We start from the raw sequence: 21,112 nt of genomic DNA, 5'->3' as shown, positions 1-21,112 counted from the left end.
GTGTGTGTGTGTTAGTATTTGTGTGTGTGTATGTGTTGTGTGTTTGTTTGTGTGTTTGTGTGTGTAAGTGTGTGTGTGTGTGTTTGTGTGTTTGTGTATGTGTTTGTGTGTTAGTGTGTGTGTGGTTGTGTGTGTGTGTTAGTGTGTGTGTATGTGTGTGTGTGTTTTGTGCGTGCGTGTTTTTGTTTGTGTATTTGTGTGTGTGTTTTTTGGTGTGTGTGTGTGTGTGTGTGTGTGTGTGTGTGTGTTTGCATGTTTGTTTGTGTGTGTGTTTGTGTGTTAGTGTGTGTGTTTTTTTGTTTGTGTATTTGTGTGTGAGTTTTGTGTGTGTGTTTGTGTGTTTGTTTTTGTGTTAGTGTGTGTGTGTGTGTGTTTGTGTGTGTGTGTTTGTGTGTTTGTGTGTGTGTTTCTGTGTGTTAGTGTGTGTGTGTTTGTGTGTGTGTGTATTAGCGTGTGAGTTTTTGTGTGTGTTTGGGTGTTTGTGTGTGTATGTTTTGTGTGTGTGTTTGTGTGAGTTTGTTTGTTTGTTTTTGTAAGAGAATAGAACAGGGATACAATACCTAGGTCATCACTCACATTTGTGTTCAGGTATTAGTCACCCAATAAGAGGACACTTATTATAAGGAAATAAATCATTGGAATGCGAAACACATGTCCACTGATTGTGTAATCGGCACACTGGATGTGAATTTGAGTGGATGGAGTGGAGTTGTTTCTGTAAAGTCATTTGCTCAACCTCCACGCAATAACGGTCAATATCTGTTTTGGCGAAGAAGATACAACGGATTATGCAGATCTCTAGATCAAAGGTATGTTTGTAAACATTTTCTGATAAATATAGAAAGGGATTTGTCGCTTCTGTTTTTCAAATGAGCAACATCACCCATATTTATGTTTGTCAGTGATAAACTTTGGCACCGACCCAATTACTTGTTGTTACTTAAGGCTTGAAATTGTCAAAAATAATGTCATTTTAGTCATATTGATAAATCAAGTGTGTGTTAGGCCTTTTTTGTGTACAAAAACAATGTATTTCTTCCCATAGCTGTTAAGTGAAAGCCTGCAACATCGATAATAAAATGTACTGGTGAGGTAGCCGGATGATCACATTGAAGAATTTGGTATGATGAAAATATTGTATGAAATTATGTTTTAGCATCACACTCTTCAAAAAAATAAATGCACAGGTAGTACGCAGTTCATTGAACCTGACTACACATAAAATCCGGTATATAAATTGGATATATGTTATTGGAAAATGTTGGTGGCTTGATATTCGACAAACTGTGCGTTAAGACGTTAAACGCCATTGTTTTCACACTTGTTAAAAAATGTCATGGAGGAAAACAGTAAAGCAAAATGCACGTGCAAGTTAGGGCCTTCGTAACTCGTGGTAGTGGCTGTAAAAAAGGAAGTATAAGGTAATAATTTGTCATTCAATTGTCAACAAGTTCGAAAATGCCGATAGTCAGCGCTGCCGATCGGAACATCGCCAAAGAGGGGAATCGCAGTCTTCTGTTGCACGCCACTTCAACGTCCACCACAGCACCATTTGCCTTTGTGACCGGTACACACAGTTAAATTCCACTGCAGACCGTACTGCAGAGTTACCACAGGATCGCTACATTCGACTGTTCCACCTACGTCATCGCAATGCCACAGCTATGGAGACTGCAGGGCGCATCCATGGGTTGAGGAGGATATCGAAGTAGACTGTCAGGAACCTTCTTCGCGAGACTGGAATCCGACCCAGAAGACCAGTTATGTTTTGCAACAGATACATCGACAACGACGCTTGCGTTGGTGCCATACCTTACAGCCTTGGAATTAGAGAAACTGGAGACGAATCTGGTTTAGCGATGGATCACAATTTCTTCTTCACCGGAAGACAACGTGTTTATCATGGTCGAAATGAGAGTTTTGCCACACATTGTGTACGTGAATTCAACAAATTCGGTGGCGATGGTGCGGGCTGGCCATATCCTACACCACGAGGTCTGACTTGGTTGTGGTTCAGGGACATTTGACAGCAAATCACTACATGACTCAAATTCTTCAACCTCACCTTATTCGAATCATTGACCGCCAGAGGGAGCTGCTTCAACAGGACAATGCTCCACCGCACACATCTCGTCACGGTGGACTATCTTATAATGCCAACATCAACGTTTTGCCCTGGCCATCGAAATTTCCAGCTCTCAACCCAATCGAACACCTCTTGGATGAACTCGATCGACATGTACGTCAACGTCAGAACACGCCACAGACACTCCCACAACTGGCCAATGCGTTACAAGCAGAATGGCGCAGACTTTCGCAGGGCAGAAGTCATACACTTATCCAGACAGTGCCGAGGAGATGCAGAGCTGTGATTGCTGTTGGGGGCGGTCACACGAGATACTGAGTTCAGCGCAACCTTGTGGTCTGATGTGACATGGCAATGAACAGTTCTCAATGCCTTTGTACAACGACAACCTGTGACGATCGAGCTCCAAAATGTAATATTTGTATCTATGATATTAAATTAAAAATATCGAATTTATTAGGTTCAGTAATTTGATTAAAAATCTACCTGTGCGTTTCTTTTTTGTAAGAGTGTATGGTGCTGAAGTCAACTTCTACAAAAAAAATCAAGATTTAAAAAGTAGTACAAAAATGAATGGGGCGGACGATTCTGCAATCGGTAATTAGTTTGTAATTGCGTGTACAGATAGTGAGTCAATGCATTTAGTACGTCAATTAGTCACATATCACCAAATGGACATTAACACATCATAAGCTGGCAATGAAACAATGAGTTTCAGTTTCAGTTTAAATTTCCATGTTCAGGGTCAAGTGAAAGTCCAATCAACTACATATCAACACTAGATAACCCCAAATCGGTCTGCGGTTATAATAATAATAATAATAATAATAATAATAATAATAATAATAATAATAATGAGAAAAGACCTACCATAGATTCCAATGAAAGGTTTTGGAAACAGTTGTGGTCTGTGCCCGGCAACTGTAACCTCACGTAACCATGGTGACAAAATTAAGTCACCATTGTTGAGTTTCATTACACCTGATTGCCTGAAAAAGGTAATTATAAAGTCCAAATCAAATACGGCGCCAGGGCCTGATGGTATTCGAAACCAGTTTATAGAAATTGTTTCCCTGTGTCCAAAAAGCATTACTATACTGTTTAAATCATCTTGTGGATACAGGGGATGTTCATCCATGGTTCTGCAAAAGAAAGGTGATTTGACTGATCCTTAAAACTAGTTCAGAAATTGATCCTTGAAGAGACTAAAACTTACCACCGTAACCTCTTAATGTGTTGTATAGACTACAGAAAAGCTTATGATTCTTTGCCTCATGACTGGATTTAGAGGTCACTGGAATGTATTACCCTCCCAGAACGGCTACTTGTTTTTTCAAGTATTTAATGAATTCCTGGTCAACTGACCTTGAGGGTTCAGGGTGATTCTTTCAGTCCTTGGCTTTTCTGTTTGTTACTAAATCATTTAGGCTTGTTTTTTATTTTGATTACGATGAGCTGGATGTAGATGATTTGACCCGTAAATCATATTCATTTTAGGTTGAAACTTCCTGACCGGATTCTTTAAACCAATGTCAGAAATGTGCTAGTAAATTTTCCCCAAGCCAATATAATCATCTGAAAATTACCAAGAAACTTGAATGATGCTTTAATGAATCTGAATGTATCCGAAAACAATTGTTTTCTTTGTTCCCGGTAAATATAATTAAAGTTGGTATGTCAGATAGCTGCAGTAATTATCTGTGTCAAAGTAATCCTTAATATTCTCCGAAAGTTTAGTGAGTGATTGAGTACTGTTTCATGTTTGTTTGTTTGTTTGTTTGTTTGTTTAACGACGCACTCAGAAATATACCAGCTGTATGACGACGATCTGTAAATAATCGAGTCTGGACCAGACAATCCAGTGATTGACATCATGACCATCGATCCACGCAATTGGGATACGATGACATGCATCAACCAAGTCAGCGAGCCTGACCGCCCGATCTCGTTAGTCGCTTCTTACGACAAGTATAGTCTTTTACGACAAGCATGGTTTGCTGAATATCTGTTCTATCCCGGATCTTCACGGGCCTGTTTCAGGTAGCACATGGCACCGTACCTACCTGGTAAGCAAACGCTATAACCACGAGACTTTCCCACCATGCCTCAGGAAGATTAAGCTCCATGGTTCATGAGAAGACTCAAAAATACTTATGATGCCAAACATACATGTTGGAAATGAGATTCTGCCCAAGATCATCAGTGTCCACGCAGCCATGTATTGCCTCACTATATACCAAATGCATGAATTGTTTGCTTGTTTGTTGTTCAACGTCACACACAGCGAGAATCTAGTGATTGACATCATGAGCATAGACCTACAAAGCATAGCATGCATATTTTATTATATTTGCGTTTGTTTAATTGGTGTCAAATCTGGTTTCCAACATGCCATAGCCCGTTGACGATCTGGCAATTGCAGACGCTAGGTCATAAACAATCAATGAAATCAAGTTCAGACTGATTATGTAAACTAGATTCAATAAGACTGACAGAAATAATGGTGTAGAGAGAAGAATCGAGCTTCACTGAAAATGTCAAAATCAGGAATGGCGCTGCTGTGTGTGGCATGTTTAAGCTAACGGATGCAATTTGATTTTTAGTTTTATGGACATAAATGTTCTTGCCTAGGATGTTTGTCTAATGTTTGTCTTTGTCCTAATACTTAGTATTCCATGATCCTCATCCTTTTTTGAGAGTATGTGCTGATTTATCACAAAGATAGATGACTATTAATCTTTCTTTCATTTGTAAATGCCCCTCTGCACATAAGTGTCATCAATGTTTGGCATCATTCTATCCCGCCTGAAACTCCATCTACATCCATCGTGCTGTTTTACTAAATAATGTTTGGTTTGTTTTCAGATACAGTATGACATTCCTGACGATTTTGTGCACTGCCGCTATGGTAATGTCTTTTAAAGGTAAACACTTTTATTCACTGAAGTTCGATTGTATTGTACTTAAAAATAATTATTCACTAATTGCAGTACAGTATAAAACCAAGCGACAAAACCTTAACCTTAAACATCAATACCAGTTGGTCTCGAAATGTGTTCACCCAATAGAAATCCATTGGAAAAAGACAAAATAAGGCATTGGTCATCATTTGGTAATTTGTTTGACAGTTATTCAGAAACCTTTTCTGAGACATTTGATAACAAGTTCAGTTTTGTTCTCAACTTGTTATAACTTCATGGAGTGTTGTCATAAGCATCAAGGTTTTATTAGAACCGACTCTATTTCCAGCTGCCCCATGCAGTAATAACCAGCACTGTTCAGACTGTGACGATACAACGGATCACTGCCTCACAGACTGCGACATTGGGTATTATGACCTGAAATGTAGTACTCGTTGCAGCAGAAAATGTAAAAAAAAAAGATGCAAACTTTCAGTCAATGGGATTGGGGTTTGTACTGAGGGTTGTGCCATGGGATATTACGGCAAGACCTGCGACATACCATGTGACAGTCCAGGAGGTAACTGTACAGCATGTCCAGATGGGTGTGATGGAGGATATTGTCAGCTGGGCTCCTCCTGTGTGTCTGGGTGTGTAGACTCCTACTATGGGACTGACTGTAAGACGTGTTCAAGTAGATGTAAATCCTGCAACAGGATCACCGGAACGTGTGACGAATGCCAACTACAATATTTCGGAAAGGATTGTGAATATTCATGTAGGAACTGTATAAAACAATGTAGATATGGGTGCCGAGATGGCTGTTTACAAGGATATTATGGTATTGTCTGTACGGAGACTTGCAATGAAAACTGTCGAGGGGCAAACCCTAAGGTCAATCAGGCTATGGGAATACAGGCTTTAACAAGCGTCCGAAATGAATGTCATCAGCAGAACGGTGATTGTACTCATGGATGTAAAGACGGCTGGCATGGTCGGCAGTGCTCCTTTCCATGCAGTTCGAAATGTCAGAATAGGAGATGCAATGTTTCTGGAGACTGTGAAGATGGCTGTGCACCTGGATATTTCAGTACACATTGCGAACCATGTCCAGTCAACTGTGCAAACAATTCTTGTAACTCATACCAAGGACATTGTCAAAGTGGATGTATGGACGGATTTTATGGGGAAATGTGTGACAGAACTTGCGACGTATGTCTTGATGGTGCTTGTGATCAGATGACTGGAACATGCATTAGAGGCTGCAACGTCACGAAGAGAAGATGTACTACGCCAGTCAGCTGTACAAATAATTGTTCAATAAACTGGTGTATGGTGGACTCATGTGCAGGTAAAGTGACGCGCATTAAATACCCATAAAATAGCCAATTCCATTCCATTGATTTACCCACCTGAGCTAGAGATAAAGGAGACTGGTGAGACTGCCTCATCTGTTTTATATTAAGATCTATGCATAAAGATTCAGAGTGGCAAAACACTCTCCATTAGGATGTATGACAAGAGGGATGACTTCAACTTTCCTATAGTCAACATTCCCTTTATGTTGAGCTGCTCAAGCCTTTGGTGTTTGCATATCACATCTTTGAGGTACAATCGAGCCTGCTCTTTCCACCAAAGTTTTAAAGAGCGCCATAACACTCATGCTCAAAAGTTGTTTGATCAATATTTTAACATCTAAGGCCTCAGTAAAGCTTTCAAAAAGTGTTATGGTTGGCATGTGAAACCTTTCAAATTTGACGCATCTGTAGTTCTCTAGCTTTACTTGTGCGATTTGTTCCCGTGCTTTTTCAGGTCCTAATTGACTTGCCTCTGCATGTGTTTATGATGGGAGCCACATTTTTGCGAACATGGTATCATTACTAGTTGATTCATAAACACATGCTCATGATATTGACGGAATCATACAATCGTACTACTCTCTACTAATTCTCATGAATATAAAGAGGGTTCGGTCGCTTTTATTTATGAATGGAGGAAATTTCCAAATTTGATATAACAGCCACACAAATTATGTCTAATGCAGTTCCTTTCTTTCACTTGTACCTCACGTCATTTGACACGTAATTGTTTACCACTGGCCTTACATTTACATATTTGTTTATTCTTCAGATACATTGGAGATCAGAGATATGAAAATAGGACTGTCTGTAGCATTAACGACATTGCTCATTGGAATATTGTTGGCAGTGTTCCTGTTCCTGTTTTGCCGTAAACGCTTGAGCCCTAACAGGTAAGTAGATATGGTTTAAAATAGCTATTTTGTACATACAATAGTACATAAATTGATACAGATGTCATTTAAGGGATGCACTTATGGTGTATCCATCAGATTGGAACAAACACAAGAGTTTTGTTTTGTCATGAACCTAACTAAGATCGAAATCTTCAATGGTGGAGGAACGAGTATATTAATCTTGATTCCTGTCTTTATTTGTCTGCATTAGTGGACAATCAGTGGCACCGGTTATTATATTCCATACCAAAGCCTAAGATCTCACTCTCTCTCTCTATCTCTCTCTCTCTCTCTCTTGACTTGTCACTTAAATATCCAGGTCTATCCGTACACAGTCCTTTTCCAGGAAATTTCAGGTCTCCGAATATTCGCTGAATATAACTGGAACCTAAGCATATGGTCATCATTCTTTGTACAATATATATATTTCACCATTGCAGAGAGCCCCAAGGACATGCTACAGGACAGGTTGTTGCATACAGTACGGGGTACAGTACGTTACACAGGTACTGGGAGATAAGGGATGAAGACGTGAACATGCATTGTGAGCCCCCAGTCTTGAACGAAGAGGAACCAGAACAAGACGCGGATATGGACATGCCAGTCCAGGTAGAAGTACTTCACAATGACTTGGCACTCAGCACTCCATCTCGTTCTCCAACTCCGTCTCTTAGTTCTCATGAGGATCCCGAGTCATACTCTCATCTCGAAAGGGACGACAATGACCCAGTTGCCGCCGAGAGCTACATTACACCAGTCGAGGACATACCAGAAACTCGATTTAAGGATCTTGCCTGAATATGGACTGTGCAATTACCTTAGTCTGCCAAATGCTGCTTCTAATCAGTTATTATTTTAATTACTGGCTTAGAGTCTTTAGAAAAATTGCTTTTATATATGTATATATCAAGGGATTTACCATTTGTTATAGAAAATATCTGATCCGTGAAATACGAAGAAAACACTGTTCACATTTTGGATAACATATACTCTTCAAAAAAAAGAAACTTGACACTGACTTTCAAAATGTAACATAATGCGATTGTTTCAAAATAGGACACAGAAACCATAATTGAAACACTGTTTGAAGATCAATGTACACAATGTTCAAAACAATCGTGTCACCTAGACAGACAGACGTACACGATACAGTTAATGTCACATGGGTACAGAAAATGGCAATATCGGTTGTGCTCACCACGTGCATCAATCACCGCTTGACACCGACGGCCCATAGATGCAATCAAGTTGTCAATAACACGCTGTTGGATGTGCTGCCATTCATGCTGAAGTGCATCAAGAAGCGCCAGAAGTGCTTTGGGCGGTGGATTCCTTCTGCGAACGCGTCGATCCAACTCGTCCCACACATGCTCAATCGGGGACAAATCTGGTGACTGGGCTGGCCAAGGTAATGTCTGGATGTTGTTGTGCTGTAAGAAGTCCTGACAAACACGTGCAATATGCGGTCGTGCGTTGTCCTGCTGGAACTGTCCGTCATGAACGTTGACGTGAGGAAGAACGTAAGGCTGTAGGATCAAGTTTTTGTAACGCACACCTGTCAATGCACCTGCCACATGCACGAGAGGCGTCCTACCACCGTGATGAATTCCGGCCCATACCATGACACTCCAGCCGCCAAAAGGGACAACCTGCTGCACACAGTTGGGGGCGTAACGTTCACCCTGACGTCTGTAGACACATGCGCGCCCATCAGCACGTGTGAGTAGGAAACGGGACTCGTCAGTAAACAGTACATTTCTCCACCTTCTCAGCCCATCTAACCCTTTGCTGGCACCAAAGCAGACAGTCCACCAGATGACGTGGGGTCAATACATGACGTCGAACAGGTCTTCGTGCAAAAAGTCCAGGCTCCCTCAATCTCTTGCGTACCGTTTGATCTGACATTCTGCGTACCCCAGGGATCTGTGGGGTTGTAGACGTGGCTGTGGTAGTGCGGTCTCGGAGGTGTCGCAGCCGGATGTAACGATCTTGTGCTTGGGTTGTCACCCTTGGTCTTCCTGACCTTGGTCTGTCGTCATTTCTGTTGGCGATGTTGTATCGGGTCCACAGTACGGAGATTGTCTGTCTGGATGCGCCAAAGTGCCTGGCTACTTCTTGCTGAGTTGCTCCAACTTGTAATCGCCCAAAGGCGTTGTTCCGTTGAGCTGCATTCAGTCTTGGAATTCTGTCGACGCCTCTACTGCCGTTATAAGGACTGTATGAACAGCCGTTGATGTGGATTTTTATACCCATTCAACAGGGGGGTGGGTGGGAGGGGGGGCCTGCATGCCTAAATGCAGAATCCTGTGCTGCACGTTTTTTACAGGCGGTTGCGTTTGGATGAAGCTGTAAAATTGATCCCTAAACGCTACGTTTATGTGCTTTGCATGTTTTCACGAATTATAGACACATCATCTTTCTGTTTGACTTATTTGGTTCTCATTAATGTAATTATATTAGATATTTGGCGAAAAGTGGTATTACATCTATGTCAAGTTTATTTCTTTTTTAAGAGTATATATAACTTTCAGGATACATTATTGCATTATTTTGCGTGCTAGTCACTGTGAGTGCTTCAAATGTATGGATCATTATCTTTTTCAAAACCATGTATAAACTTGTATCATTATTGTGGCTGTAATTGATGCTTTTTAATCTTTGTCAGTACATTTTTGCGAACTTTTTGTAATAAAGTATGTTGTATAGTTCATTGAACTTTCAAATGGTCTTTGTAAAGCATTTCAATCTAACCTTGTCTTTAATGTGAGATGCAGCTACATCATGCTCTGTTCTTCCATCGTAGTCTACATGTGTAATTGCTCACCTGCTCCATTACTGCACAATTTGTTATATGACATGCACATGGGTGGGTGTGAGAGGTCGCTCTTTTCATCGGCCCTTCAACCAAGACATCGTCATGCAGTCAGAAATGTCGGAATAGGAGATGTAATGTCTCTGGTGATCGTGTAGATGGCATCTGGATATTTTGGTCGAGATTGCAAAACATGTCATGTAAACTCCGCAAACAACTTGTGTAACTAAAAAAAAGGATATTGTTCCAGGGACGGATTTTATGGGGAATTGTGTGACAAAACGTGTGACGTATGTCTTGATGGTGTTTGTGATCAGATGACTGGAACATGCATTAGAGGCTGCAACGTCACGAAGACAACATGTACTACACCAGTTAGCTGTACAAAGAATTGTTCAATAAACTGGTGTGTGATGGACTCGTGTAAAGGTAAAGTGAACTTCATTAAACACGTTTATTATTCAGATACAGTGGAGATCAGATACTTGAAAATATGGCTGTCCACCATGGTTGGTTTGCCTACAGTCAAATTTCATGTCAGGTGCTTTCCAAGATGCCAGTTAGGCATCACTCAGATTAAGTCCAGTGCATATCATCCTGAATCTCAAGGACTTTTCGAGAGACTTCATCAGAATCTTGAGCATAAGGACTTACTGTTTTGAGGTTGCTAAGGATTTGGGGTGAAGGCATTCCTTCGTCATTGTTGTTGTTGCTGTTTTTAGCTTGTTTGTTTGTTGTTTAACGCCGCACTAAGCAATATTCAAGCTATATGACGGCGGTCTGTAAATAATCAAGTCTGGACCAGACAATCCACGCAATTGAGATACGATGACATGCATCAACAGAGCCAGCGAGCCTGACCACCCGATCCCGTCAGTTGCCTCTTACGGCAAGCACAGTCGCCTTTTATGACAAACATGGATTGCTGAAGACCTCTTCTACCCCGGATCGTCACTGGTCCGTTGCTACTGTGAGGGAGTCAGTTCAGGAGTCCCTAGATTTTAGTCTTTTGGGCCTCGTCTTTGGCTATACTGTTCATGGACCGTTAAGGCCCTAAAAGGAGCACTAGCTCAATGATAGGTCTGAAATGAGTTTGTTGGAGTAGGTCTCATCATTCTGTGAAGTTGATGGGGATAAACTGTAGGAAGATTTGTTTTTGCCACGGTCCAATGTTATTGACACAAAATTCAGGGTACAAACACCAGACACATGCATTGTATACCACGAGCCTCCTCACGAGCCTCCTCACCGCAACCCCAAGTTAATACTGGACCCCAACCCACCCTCAACCCACTCAAGCAATCATCTCACTCACTCAACCTCGCAACCCCTCCCCCTTACATCTACACGGGTACCCCAGTCTTTCCATCCAAGTGTATTCCTTTTGAATACAGCATGTGCGTAGAATACTTACTCTTAGGGCCACGGCAAGGTTTAGGCAGGAAACAATACCCGTTACTGTCAGACATACTTGTACCAATATTGCAAGCAATTGATAGAAATAAAATATATCGATGAATATATTTGTTTGGTTTAGAGCTGTTGTTGTTTCTTATTTCATTGATCAGTTGCTCACTACCTCAGTCTGCCCTGGACGATTGTACTCATTCCTGAGGAATGTGGTTACACTACGACCTCGACGATGCAAGTATTTAACGTGTCTTAAAGGCTACATGACAGGCAAAATCAAGTGACATAACTTGACGCCCGTGACAGACTGTGCTCTTGAATATTACTTCCCCCTTATAACGAACACTGTAATCAGAGTATGCGTTATACGCAAGCGCGGTGCACAATGCAGTGTGCTGACTGTATTTATAGAGGAGGAAATAGAGCAGACAGTCCTCGTTTTATCTCGGCTTTATTTTGACGGTGTTAGAGTACACGACACGGCGCATTATTTACAGCTTAGTTGTGTGCTGTTTGTTATCTTTACTGTGTAAGTGCTTCTTCCCCATGGTTGTTAAAACCTCTGTTGCTTGGCATCTTTCCAAATGTAAAAAGGTTAACTGTAAACATTTAGCTGTTGCTGTTATCAATGTCCGTTATCTTGTAATCCAATCGGCGAAGTGAATGTTGATTTACACCGCAGTCATTTGCTCCAGACAAAGTAGTGGTTGATAGCATGAACAACTTTAAACACTGTCGGGGTGCAATGACGTGCAGCCCTACAGGTAACCCATTGTTAATTCACCAACCGCAGTGTAGTCGGCTCTTATACAACAGGGGCCACCTGTAAAACTTAAGTAATGTTGTTCAGTTACTTTATGTAGCGGTCATGTAAAAGCTGTGTTTGAATTGACTCGATCCCACGTGAAATGTAAATGCGTGACGAATTTCTCACTCGTTGAAATGTATGCATGCATGATTCTGACAATCCAAAATTGTAGTTAAACGTAATTTTTCATGGAGCATAAGATGTGTTCCCGTACACGAATATGTATAACTATATGTCAATATTGTTCAGCTATATAATGCAAATGCACCGCCCGAATGCGTCACTCCGAATGCACCATTCACTCTCAAGGTGGACTTGAAAGGAAAAACACAAACATATTTCAGTACACGGATCGATAACGTTCCCTAACGTGCAGTATGATATGTGCTCTATAGTTAGGCTGAGCGTCGTGTTTCTGTCTGTACTTCATATCATAGGTTCTGGACTATGTCAGCGGGAAAAGTACGGGGACGTGCTTGTTGTCCCTGTTTATTATGTTCATGACAGTCTGTCTTTGGTCTTTATTATTAATCAGTTAAAAAAATAAAAAAATAAATAAACATCCACTTTATTCCGGTTTAAGCACCTGTCCCAAACTCTGTATTAGAAACTGATTTATGTTGAATGAACGTTTGACTGGTAAATTTGTTTCTTTGTTTGTTATTTCATCACATCAGATGTCTTTAATACACCTCGTCATAACGATTTGGTTAGTTTGAAGTTTTAGCAATATTCAGCAATATTCCACACTCAGCAATATTCCAGCTATATGACGGCGGTTCTCGTCATAAATAGTAACATGAGGTGAAATGGAATTTAACGTCGCGTCCAAGATATAGCGACGTGCATGAACGTGCGTCTGTGTGTTTTGTACCAATACCGAATAATGTTGATTTTATAGTGCTAGTCAACTGGGATCCCATATCACAGTTTAACATGAATACTCCACTCAGACACAGTACACTGGCTCTGAGCAAACGAATCCTTGTTTTAGCCCCTTTCCCCAAGCGCCAGGCAAGATAACAACAATATTATAATATTTTAACTTCGTTTGGAATGTCGCGGCCGGGAATCGAGCCAACGCCCACAGGCTTTCAAAGCGGACGCTCCTCCACAAGACCACAGGCGGTCCGTCATTCGTTGTATATATTAACACAATAGAAGGTTAAAACATCATTTCATTACTAAACAGTTAATGTATACAAATCGAGAAAATACAGAAGATACACATACATACTCGTACAACACTGCCACATATATACCTATATATAATTGTATATAATATATAATGTTGATGTGCAGCAAGTATATGGTATGCAGAATAATCGTATAACGTGTTGTCAGACTTAGGACTTTTGATTAAGCTACTACCTTGGATCTTCACAAACCTTTTTATGTAGCGTTAACAACTCTTCTGAAACGCTATGAAGTTGAAACTTTGCATGGATTATCACATGACTGAAAAGAATGCTAACATGATTCTGATTCAATTTTAAATATTGCCACAGACAGGCAGATACTCGCCTCAGTGACCCCTGAGCGAAATACTAGTCACGAATGACAGTATCTGAATAGAATCTTACGCATACCAGGGAACATAACATGTGGGTCGTCCTGTAGCCGAACAACGCGTATCCCGTGTGCCGATAAACTGCCAGGGCCTCACGGCGGGTTACTGCAGGTGTGACCTGACTGTCGTTTCATCGTGCCCTGATTGTGCCCCAACGACACAACAGGTAAAGTTGCCAGATACAGGTGTGGTAATTTACAGAATTTACAGAATGTACAAATATGGATAACATTTACACAACATGCGCTGACATACGTATAAATATAAAACATAGCAAGCAGAGGCTAAAGTGATAATCATGTCTATGCCTTTGCACGTGTTTGTGAAGGGTGCATCCGATCGGGCAGGATACATCGATGTCGCCTGACATTTTATGGTGCTCCTGATATAGTCGGAATCGTGAATTGGACTGCGGTTGTAGGAACGATACACTTCTTTTATATATTGCAATACAGTTGAGATCTTTAACATGTGAACAATGTACATCACCAAAAACATCCTATTTTAATACACATGTTTTGGGCGCTATATACATTTCGTCCTACAATGTTAAATAGTTCCTTTTCTTTTCAAACAGGCCAAGTTCACCTGCACAATACACATCACTGTGACATCCTCTATATTTTTTCACATTATTCGTTATTCATTACTGAATTGAATGAGCGTATTGACTTTCCACCCCATACCCAATGACAGAAACACAACCCGCCAAGCCACGTGACAAGACATTAGTCGGCAGTCACGTGATATCACCACCTCAAGAGTCAAGCTGCTTGCCTAGTCTACCCTAGTCTACCGTTACAGGTTTTCTGAGGAGCCTTCGGGAAAGGATTACAGGATATCTTCACCCTAAGCTGTCAATTTTGATGATACTGTTGCTAATTTCAAGGTAAGCAAATAACAGTCAAACTCCGTTTTGCAACCATTTGCTGATGGTGGCTGTGGATTCTCTGTATGTCTGTCTGTTTGTTGCCTAACACCGCACTTAGCAATTTTCCAGCTGTGCGACGGCGGTTTGTAAATAATCAAATCCGATTAGATACAGCGTTATAACCTAGGTGATATTTAAATCTCTTGCTATTTATACCACAAAATGAAGTCAGAACATCTTTTTTTTGAAAATCTTAATTATGGCACAAAAAACGAGAAATACCCTGATAAGGAAGGCATGTATCTTATCTGCAGGGGTGTGCATTGTACACACTAGAGTGAGACAGTGTGTATTAAAGGGGCACTGATCTAAAGCAATTCCCCGGGACTAGTTGTTGTCATTGTTATTGCTTTTCCCCGTGAGTACCCGAATGATATAGCCGAAATCTGGACTCGTTTGCGAACTGTGCTTTTGTCACTTTTACTGATAGTATAAGGGCGTATGGTCACATTGATCAACAAAATGAAATACAGTTTTAGAAATAATAAGGAAATGTAGGTATCTTTGTGGAATGTATCCGTGAATATCCCACACGTCTGTAGCTGTACAAAAAAACCGTATTCGATGTCACGTGTCTCTGTAACAATAAAATATTTTAAAATATCGTTTCACCATATCATAACCCGAGTTCGTTTCTCAACTGGTCACTATGTTTGTTTCAGTTGTTTCACACAGGTGTCAAGTCTTAAGGGTCAGCTGCGAAAGCCCACGTGACAACTATTTTCATAATATCCACGGTTCTTAAAACAAATCCATTGAGTTAGATAACATTAAGCAATCTATCAGCGTATTATCGGTAACCCCTTTGAACAAAGTATGTTGTTTTTACATGGGCAATTCATGCCATGATATTCCTTTTGTTTTAGTAAACCTAGACATGTAAACACTCACTTTTGACATATCCACTGTAAAGGATAACAGTGATTAATCAATCAACGTATGTTCTGTTGATCATTCAATGGCTAGGAATGATCCATCGATGTACAAAAAAGTAAATCAACTGATCATTCATCTCTTGCTGGGCTACCACGTGCATATTACATGACACACATTTCACCTTACTTCAAACCTGAATTTAGATTTTTTTAAATAAATTAATTAACATGAGCCCTTTGTCGAAATGTTCATAGATCACGGGTAACCAATCAGTGTTCAAGAATGCCTCAAAGTTTATTTAGCTTTATTTGTAGCCCAGTCTCTTGTCACGCTCAGTTGCCTTAGCTAGCGGCCAGTGTCGAAGCCAGAGCTTAGTGCCCCTTTAAACGTTAAACTCAAGCAGCCCTGTCGAACTTGTCATCGTTTAACAGAAAAAAACTGTTTTATTTGTGTCTGCACTTGATTCGAAATTATTCTTCTGTTACTGTCACCGTAGTTGTATCTCGAGTATTTGCGTCCCCTTGTTCATTCAACACTACATGTTATGTAGTCCTGCACCATGACTGGAATATATTTATTTTATGAAAGAAAATAATCTAGAAACGCATACAAAAGCAAGTCTAGCCAGCTCAAGCTAGCTCTCATCAGCATAGGGAAATTGTTTTTAATTATTTTTAGTTTCAAGAAGGATATTGTGTAATATGAGATTTCAGAGACTAAATGTTAGTCTACAGGTTATGACGTGGAGGTATTCAGGGTCAGCTTTCTCAGACAACAAGTGATATGTACATCATCCAAATAACAATTATTAGTAAAGTCTGTGTGAGGATGCATTGGGGTATGTATGTAATTATGTTTTTTTTTCTGGTACTACTCTAAATTTCCCGTTTACAATTGCCGGTATGAAACCGCGGTCTAGAGGGCGCTGCAAATTTCCGTCCTTGTAGAGAGTTTCGTATGCTACTCAATATATAGCAACAAAATGCCTTCGGGCTGTGTGTTTTTTAATATGTGGAAAAGACTATGAAAGTGTGATGCAGTAAATCAATGTATCCTTCTTTATGAAAGTGGGTGAACCTGGAAACCATGTAGATGTAGAGGATGTTGCAGATCTGGGAAGTGACATATAAATTTGGTTATTATGACTGAGATGAGATTTTGTGTCTATGCAGTTGTTTATGCATGTTTTACTTAGAGGGAGTTACTTTACACACTGACACTGGTAAAACGCAAACAGTTACTCAGTTTGTAAAAGAACAGATCTGATTACGTGAAAACGGAAACAGAGACAACAACTTATGAAACAATGTGTTCTTAACTCTGCATATTACACAAAACGACGTTTGCAACGGTAGATTATTATCTATTTAAGACTGGTGCTTTGGTCAAAAGTGTGTTCCCCCTCTAATGAGTGTGACAAATGCGGCCTGACACAATGTATAAATGATAAGACGTACTGAACAAAAGACATAGAACATTGACATTGTTATATTATACATACTGGCCTAAATCTAATTGACATTCAATTATTAGCTCACCGGGTCCGAAGGACCAAGGTGAGCTTATGCCATACCATGGCGTCCGTCGTCTGTCAGTCCGTCGTCCGTACGTCAACAATTTATTCAAACTACTTCTTCTTCTGAACCACAACTAGACAAGTAACAACATTTGACTTGAACAATCCCAAAGGGCTGAGGAGCGGGGCCAAATAGGGGTACACTACTGCCTAGAACTTCATTCCCCTTACACGTATTGGCAACGCGTTACGCCACCCGTGTGCACCCCGTTGGTCACTCGTGTGAAACCCGTCCGCCACGCGTGTGATACCCGTGTGCAACGCGTGACACACTCATTCGAGGGGGAACAAACTTTTGACCAAAGTGAGTGAGCTTTTAACAGTATTCCAGTTATATCGCGGCGTGTCATCTTAATGTGAGAGGAAAGTGATGCAGGTCTCGGACGTTTACCACTTCAGTGAAACCCACGAGCACGGGTATGGTGCTGACAAACCTAGAAACATAATCGGGGTGAACCGGGATTCGAACCCATAATCATAGGTTTCTGGCGTGCCGAAGGGATGCAACTCTGCACAGCGAATCGCGGCGCCTCAGACGACTGGGCCACCCGTGCCCCCAGAGACATTTTTGATATCCTGACGAAAAATGCTCATACACTTGCTATTTTTTGTACTTGCTGATGTCTCCTTTTGAGATGTGTGATTTTGTAGGAAAATATGAGTACTGGTGTGGCGTCTACATGATGTTTTGCGATGGTATCAAGAGAATACACGATCCTAGTAAATGTGATTGCCATTCAAATGGGTTTTTTTCTGATTTGACATTAAATGTCTGTGGTACGACTTCATCAGGATTGGCGGGCATTGTTTTTATTGGACCCTAATTACTTTATGATGGCTGGGTCTCTTTGTCTCAGCTCCACAGCCGTGACGCTAGAAAAGAGCAGCAATTAATGAGAGATTATTATATAATTCGGAGGATACACTGTCTTGAGGGAGAGGGTTCTACTAATTACCGTTCCACAGGAAAAGACCTGTAGACGTGAGCGCGGGGTTGTGTATAAGATGGACGTTGCATAATGGCCGGCAGGAGAGGTAAACATTGAGCTAAAGCACTGTTGTTTTCACGGGCTTGATGAAAAGTTTCCCAGCACTGCTGTCCATATATATTTTACTTGATCCTTGATACATCATTTTGGCATTAACTATATTATTTTCAACGTACATTATTAGTTTACTAGTTATTTGTTTCTGAGTATTTGTCAATTGTGTTTAGCTAACGAGCAATAATGGTAATATAATTGTATGGTGACATGTAAATATGAAAACGTAGTAAGTACAATAGTTAAAAATAAATATTCAAATCGCATAAAAATACAATTATAACAAGATACATATGTAATTCTAAAATCTGTGTTCCACATTCAGAGCCAGGCGGAAAACTGATTAAATAAAGGAAAGAAGCTTGCCCTTACACATATGTAGATACATCATCTGAATATGACTATATGTAAACGTTAACATACTGTACATATCTACACGAACTGTTAAAAAATGGGCATAAGGTCACGGAGACGAAGGCTTTAGATATCATACCTTATTCGATTTTTAAGAGCATAAAGTACATTATTTGATAAATTATGTTATTCATATCAAAAAATCGATTTGCGGTATCAATAATCATTTCATGGTATAATAAAATCATTTTTGTGATTTAAATTCATTCTTTGGTACCCACAAATATAGTATTGATATAAAATAGGGAATAAATAGTAAAACGGCGCCCTATATATTGTTCTTTGTGGATTGTATTGAGTAACGCGAATGCATCACGGTTATAGTGTTAAGTGCTAGTCTTTTTTCTGCACCATAATTTATTTTATCTTCTCATTAACTGTTTACAAAATGGCATACTGACTTCCTACCTATTCAGCAGGATTACATGGCTCTGTTTTTTGGGGTTTTTTTTTTTTGTGTGTGTGTGTGTGTGTGTGTGTGTGTGTGTGTGTGTGTGTGTGTGTGTGTGTGTGTGTGTGGACGAAATACAAAACTGTTGAGGCGACGTAAAAGCTATAATTGATGATGATAATATATTAATGTTATTGTAACAAGCGCAGCGTGTGGAGACAGACGTGCCATTCAGACAAATAAGTCAGGTGTGACAGTTATCACAATCTCACAGGTTATAAAGACTTGATACATGCCGACTGACACTCTTGATGGGTCACTGATTAAGACAGCAGATCAATACACACGCTTCCTATTCAGCATGTACGTATGATCACATGGCTGTGTGTATGCATGGTATGTATGATAACCTGTATGTATGTAACTTGTGTGTGCGTGCGTGTGCGTAAATGTATGTGTAAATGTTTGTGAGCCTAGATTAGAAAATAAATGCTTCGGTCGTTTGAAGCCAGAAGGCAGAGGTATTCCCGGGAAAGAAGCCTATTCTTGCAGTTGGTCACTGGAGCTGAAACTTCTCTCTCGGAATTATTTTTAAATAAGGCGAGTTGAGCCGAGTAAGTTTAGGGATTATCGGCTGTTGTGTGAAAACAATGCTTCAGAAAGATCGAAGTCCTGTCCCTGTGAACAAACCTACAGATTACGGATTGAACGCCAAAAGTGTCTGTCCATTTTCTTAATGCTTAATTACTTTTGCTGGAGAATGTGTTTCTTGTGCAAGCGTTATGAAACATGTTAACATCAAAATGTATGAATGTTGAAGCTAGGTTTCACCTTAGTTTTCCTTGATTTAGCAGGCCCCTCATACCGAAAAACAGCCTAACTGTTTATATTACTATATCCTATATCCTATGCTTTACATCTAACCAAGCTATACATCACTATTATATTTGGCCTTAATCTTATCTTTATTTAAAACTTTCTCCCTCTGTAACAAAATCCATATGTTCTCATATTATATTTAATATATCCGTATTTACATTTATAGTCAACATACATAGCTCTACTATACTATACGGGGGAACGGGTGGCCTAGTCGTCTAAGGCGCCGCGATTCGCTGTGCAGAGGCGCGCTAGAAACCTATGATTGTGGGTTCGAATCCCGGTTCGCCCCGATTTTGTTTCTAGGTTTGTCAGCACCATACCCGTGCTCGTGGGTTTCACCGAAGTGGTAAACGTCTGAGACCTGCATCACGCCGCGATCAATACTGGACATTTCCCCACACCCCACTTTTTGTCTGTTTTTGGTAAACGTTAATAAGAGGAGGTTTAGTGGGGGATTAGAGGTATCTTTTCAGAGGGTGTTCTTCTGACATTACAAACTATTTATTGGAGGATACTGGAAATGAATATAGACTGTCATGTTGTCTGACTAGCTAGGAGTTTCACATTAGGGGTTGTGATTTGTACGATTGCCCAAATGATCCTGCTGAGTATTGGAGTTTGATAGTAAATACTTAATACCATGTGTTCAGGATATATTCATGATTTTTAGCCCTTTTCTCCCTCTGCGTGTAAATCTGATGGAAAGAAGTCACTCACGCATACTATGTTAAAGAAGATCAGACTTGGTTAGAATCCATGTTTATCTGTAACAACTTCCAACTGGTGACATTTCAGTGAACTTGGCAAATGATGGTGAATTTTGATATTCATATCATTATAACCTGTCAAATTGTTATAAATATGTGTTTAAATCATAAATATTCAAAAGGACTGTTCCATACATACGTCCATATCTTAATTAATAAACATTTTTTTATTGTAAGGATTATATTAAGATTTTATCTAAGTATATGTTTTACATTTTGCGTGCATGAAAGATGGGATTAAGGGAGAAAGGACATATTTTCCTAAAAGTTTCCAATAACTAATGGAAGAAATTGGAAATGGCTGAACCTGTAGAAAGCATCAAATCTGTGACAGATGTGACAGATCTCCCAGGGTGACATTCAACAGGCCTATTACCTTGTGATCTCGTTAG

The 21,112-nt window shown here is 40.1% G+C and overlaps 1 protein-coding gene across 1 annotated transcript; it reads left to right on the top strand.

Annotated features, from left to right (window-relative positions):
• The first annotated feature begins 531 nt into the window (after positions 1-531).
• LOC124128330 (multiple epidermal growth factor-like domains protein 10) lies at positions 532-8,290 on the top strand. The gene is made up of 5 exons (XM_046491725.1): positions 532-809; positions 4,952-5,010; positions 5,336-6,337; positions 7,117-7,237; positions 7,681-8,290. The coding sequence occupies exons 1-5, from the start codon at positions 652-654 to the stop codon at positions 8,036-8,038; spliced, it is 1,698 nt and encodes a 565-aa protein (XP_046347681.1). The 5' UTR covers positions 532-651; the 3' UTR covers positions 8,039-8,290.
• The last annotated feature ends 12,822 nt before the right edge of the window (positions 8,291-21,112 follow it).

Source organism: Haliotis rufescens, unplaced genomic scaffold, assembly GCF_023055435.1.
Source record: "Haliotis rufescens isolate VD_foot unplaced genomic scaffold, xgHalRufe1.0.p SCAF_231, whole genome shotgun sequence".
Taxonomy (NCBI): Eukaryota; Metazoa; Mollusca; class Gastropoda; order Lepetellida; family Haliotidae; genus Haliotis; species Haliotis rufescens.
The sequence above is the reverse complement of the archived record's forward strand: the minus strand, read 5'-3'. Positions and strand labels throughout refer to the sequence as shown.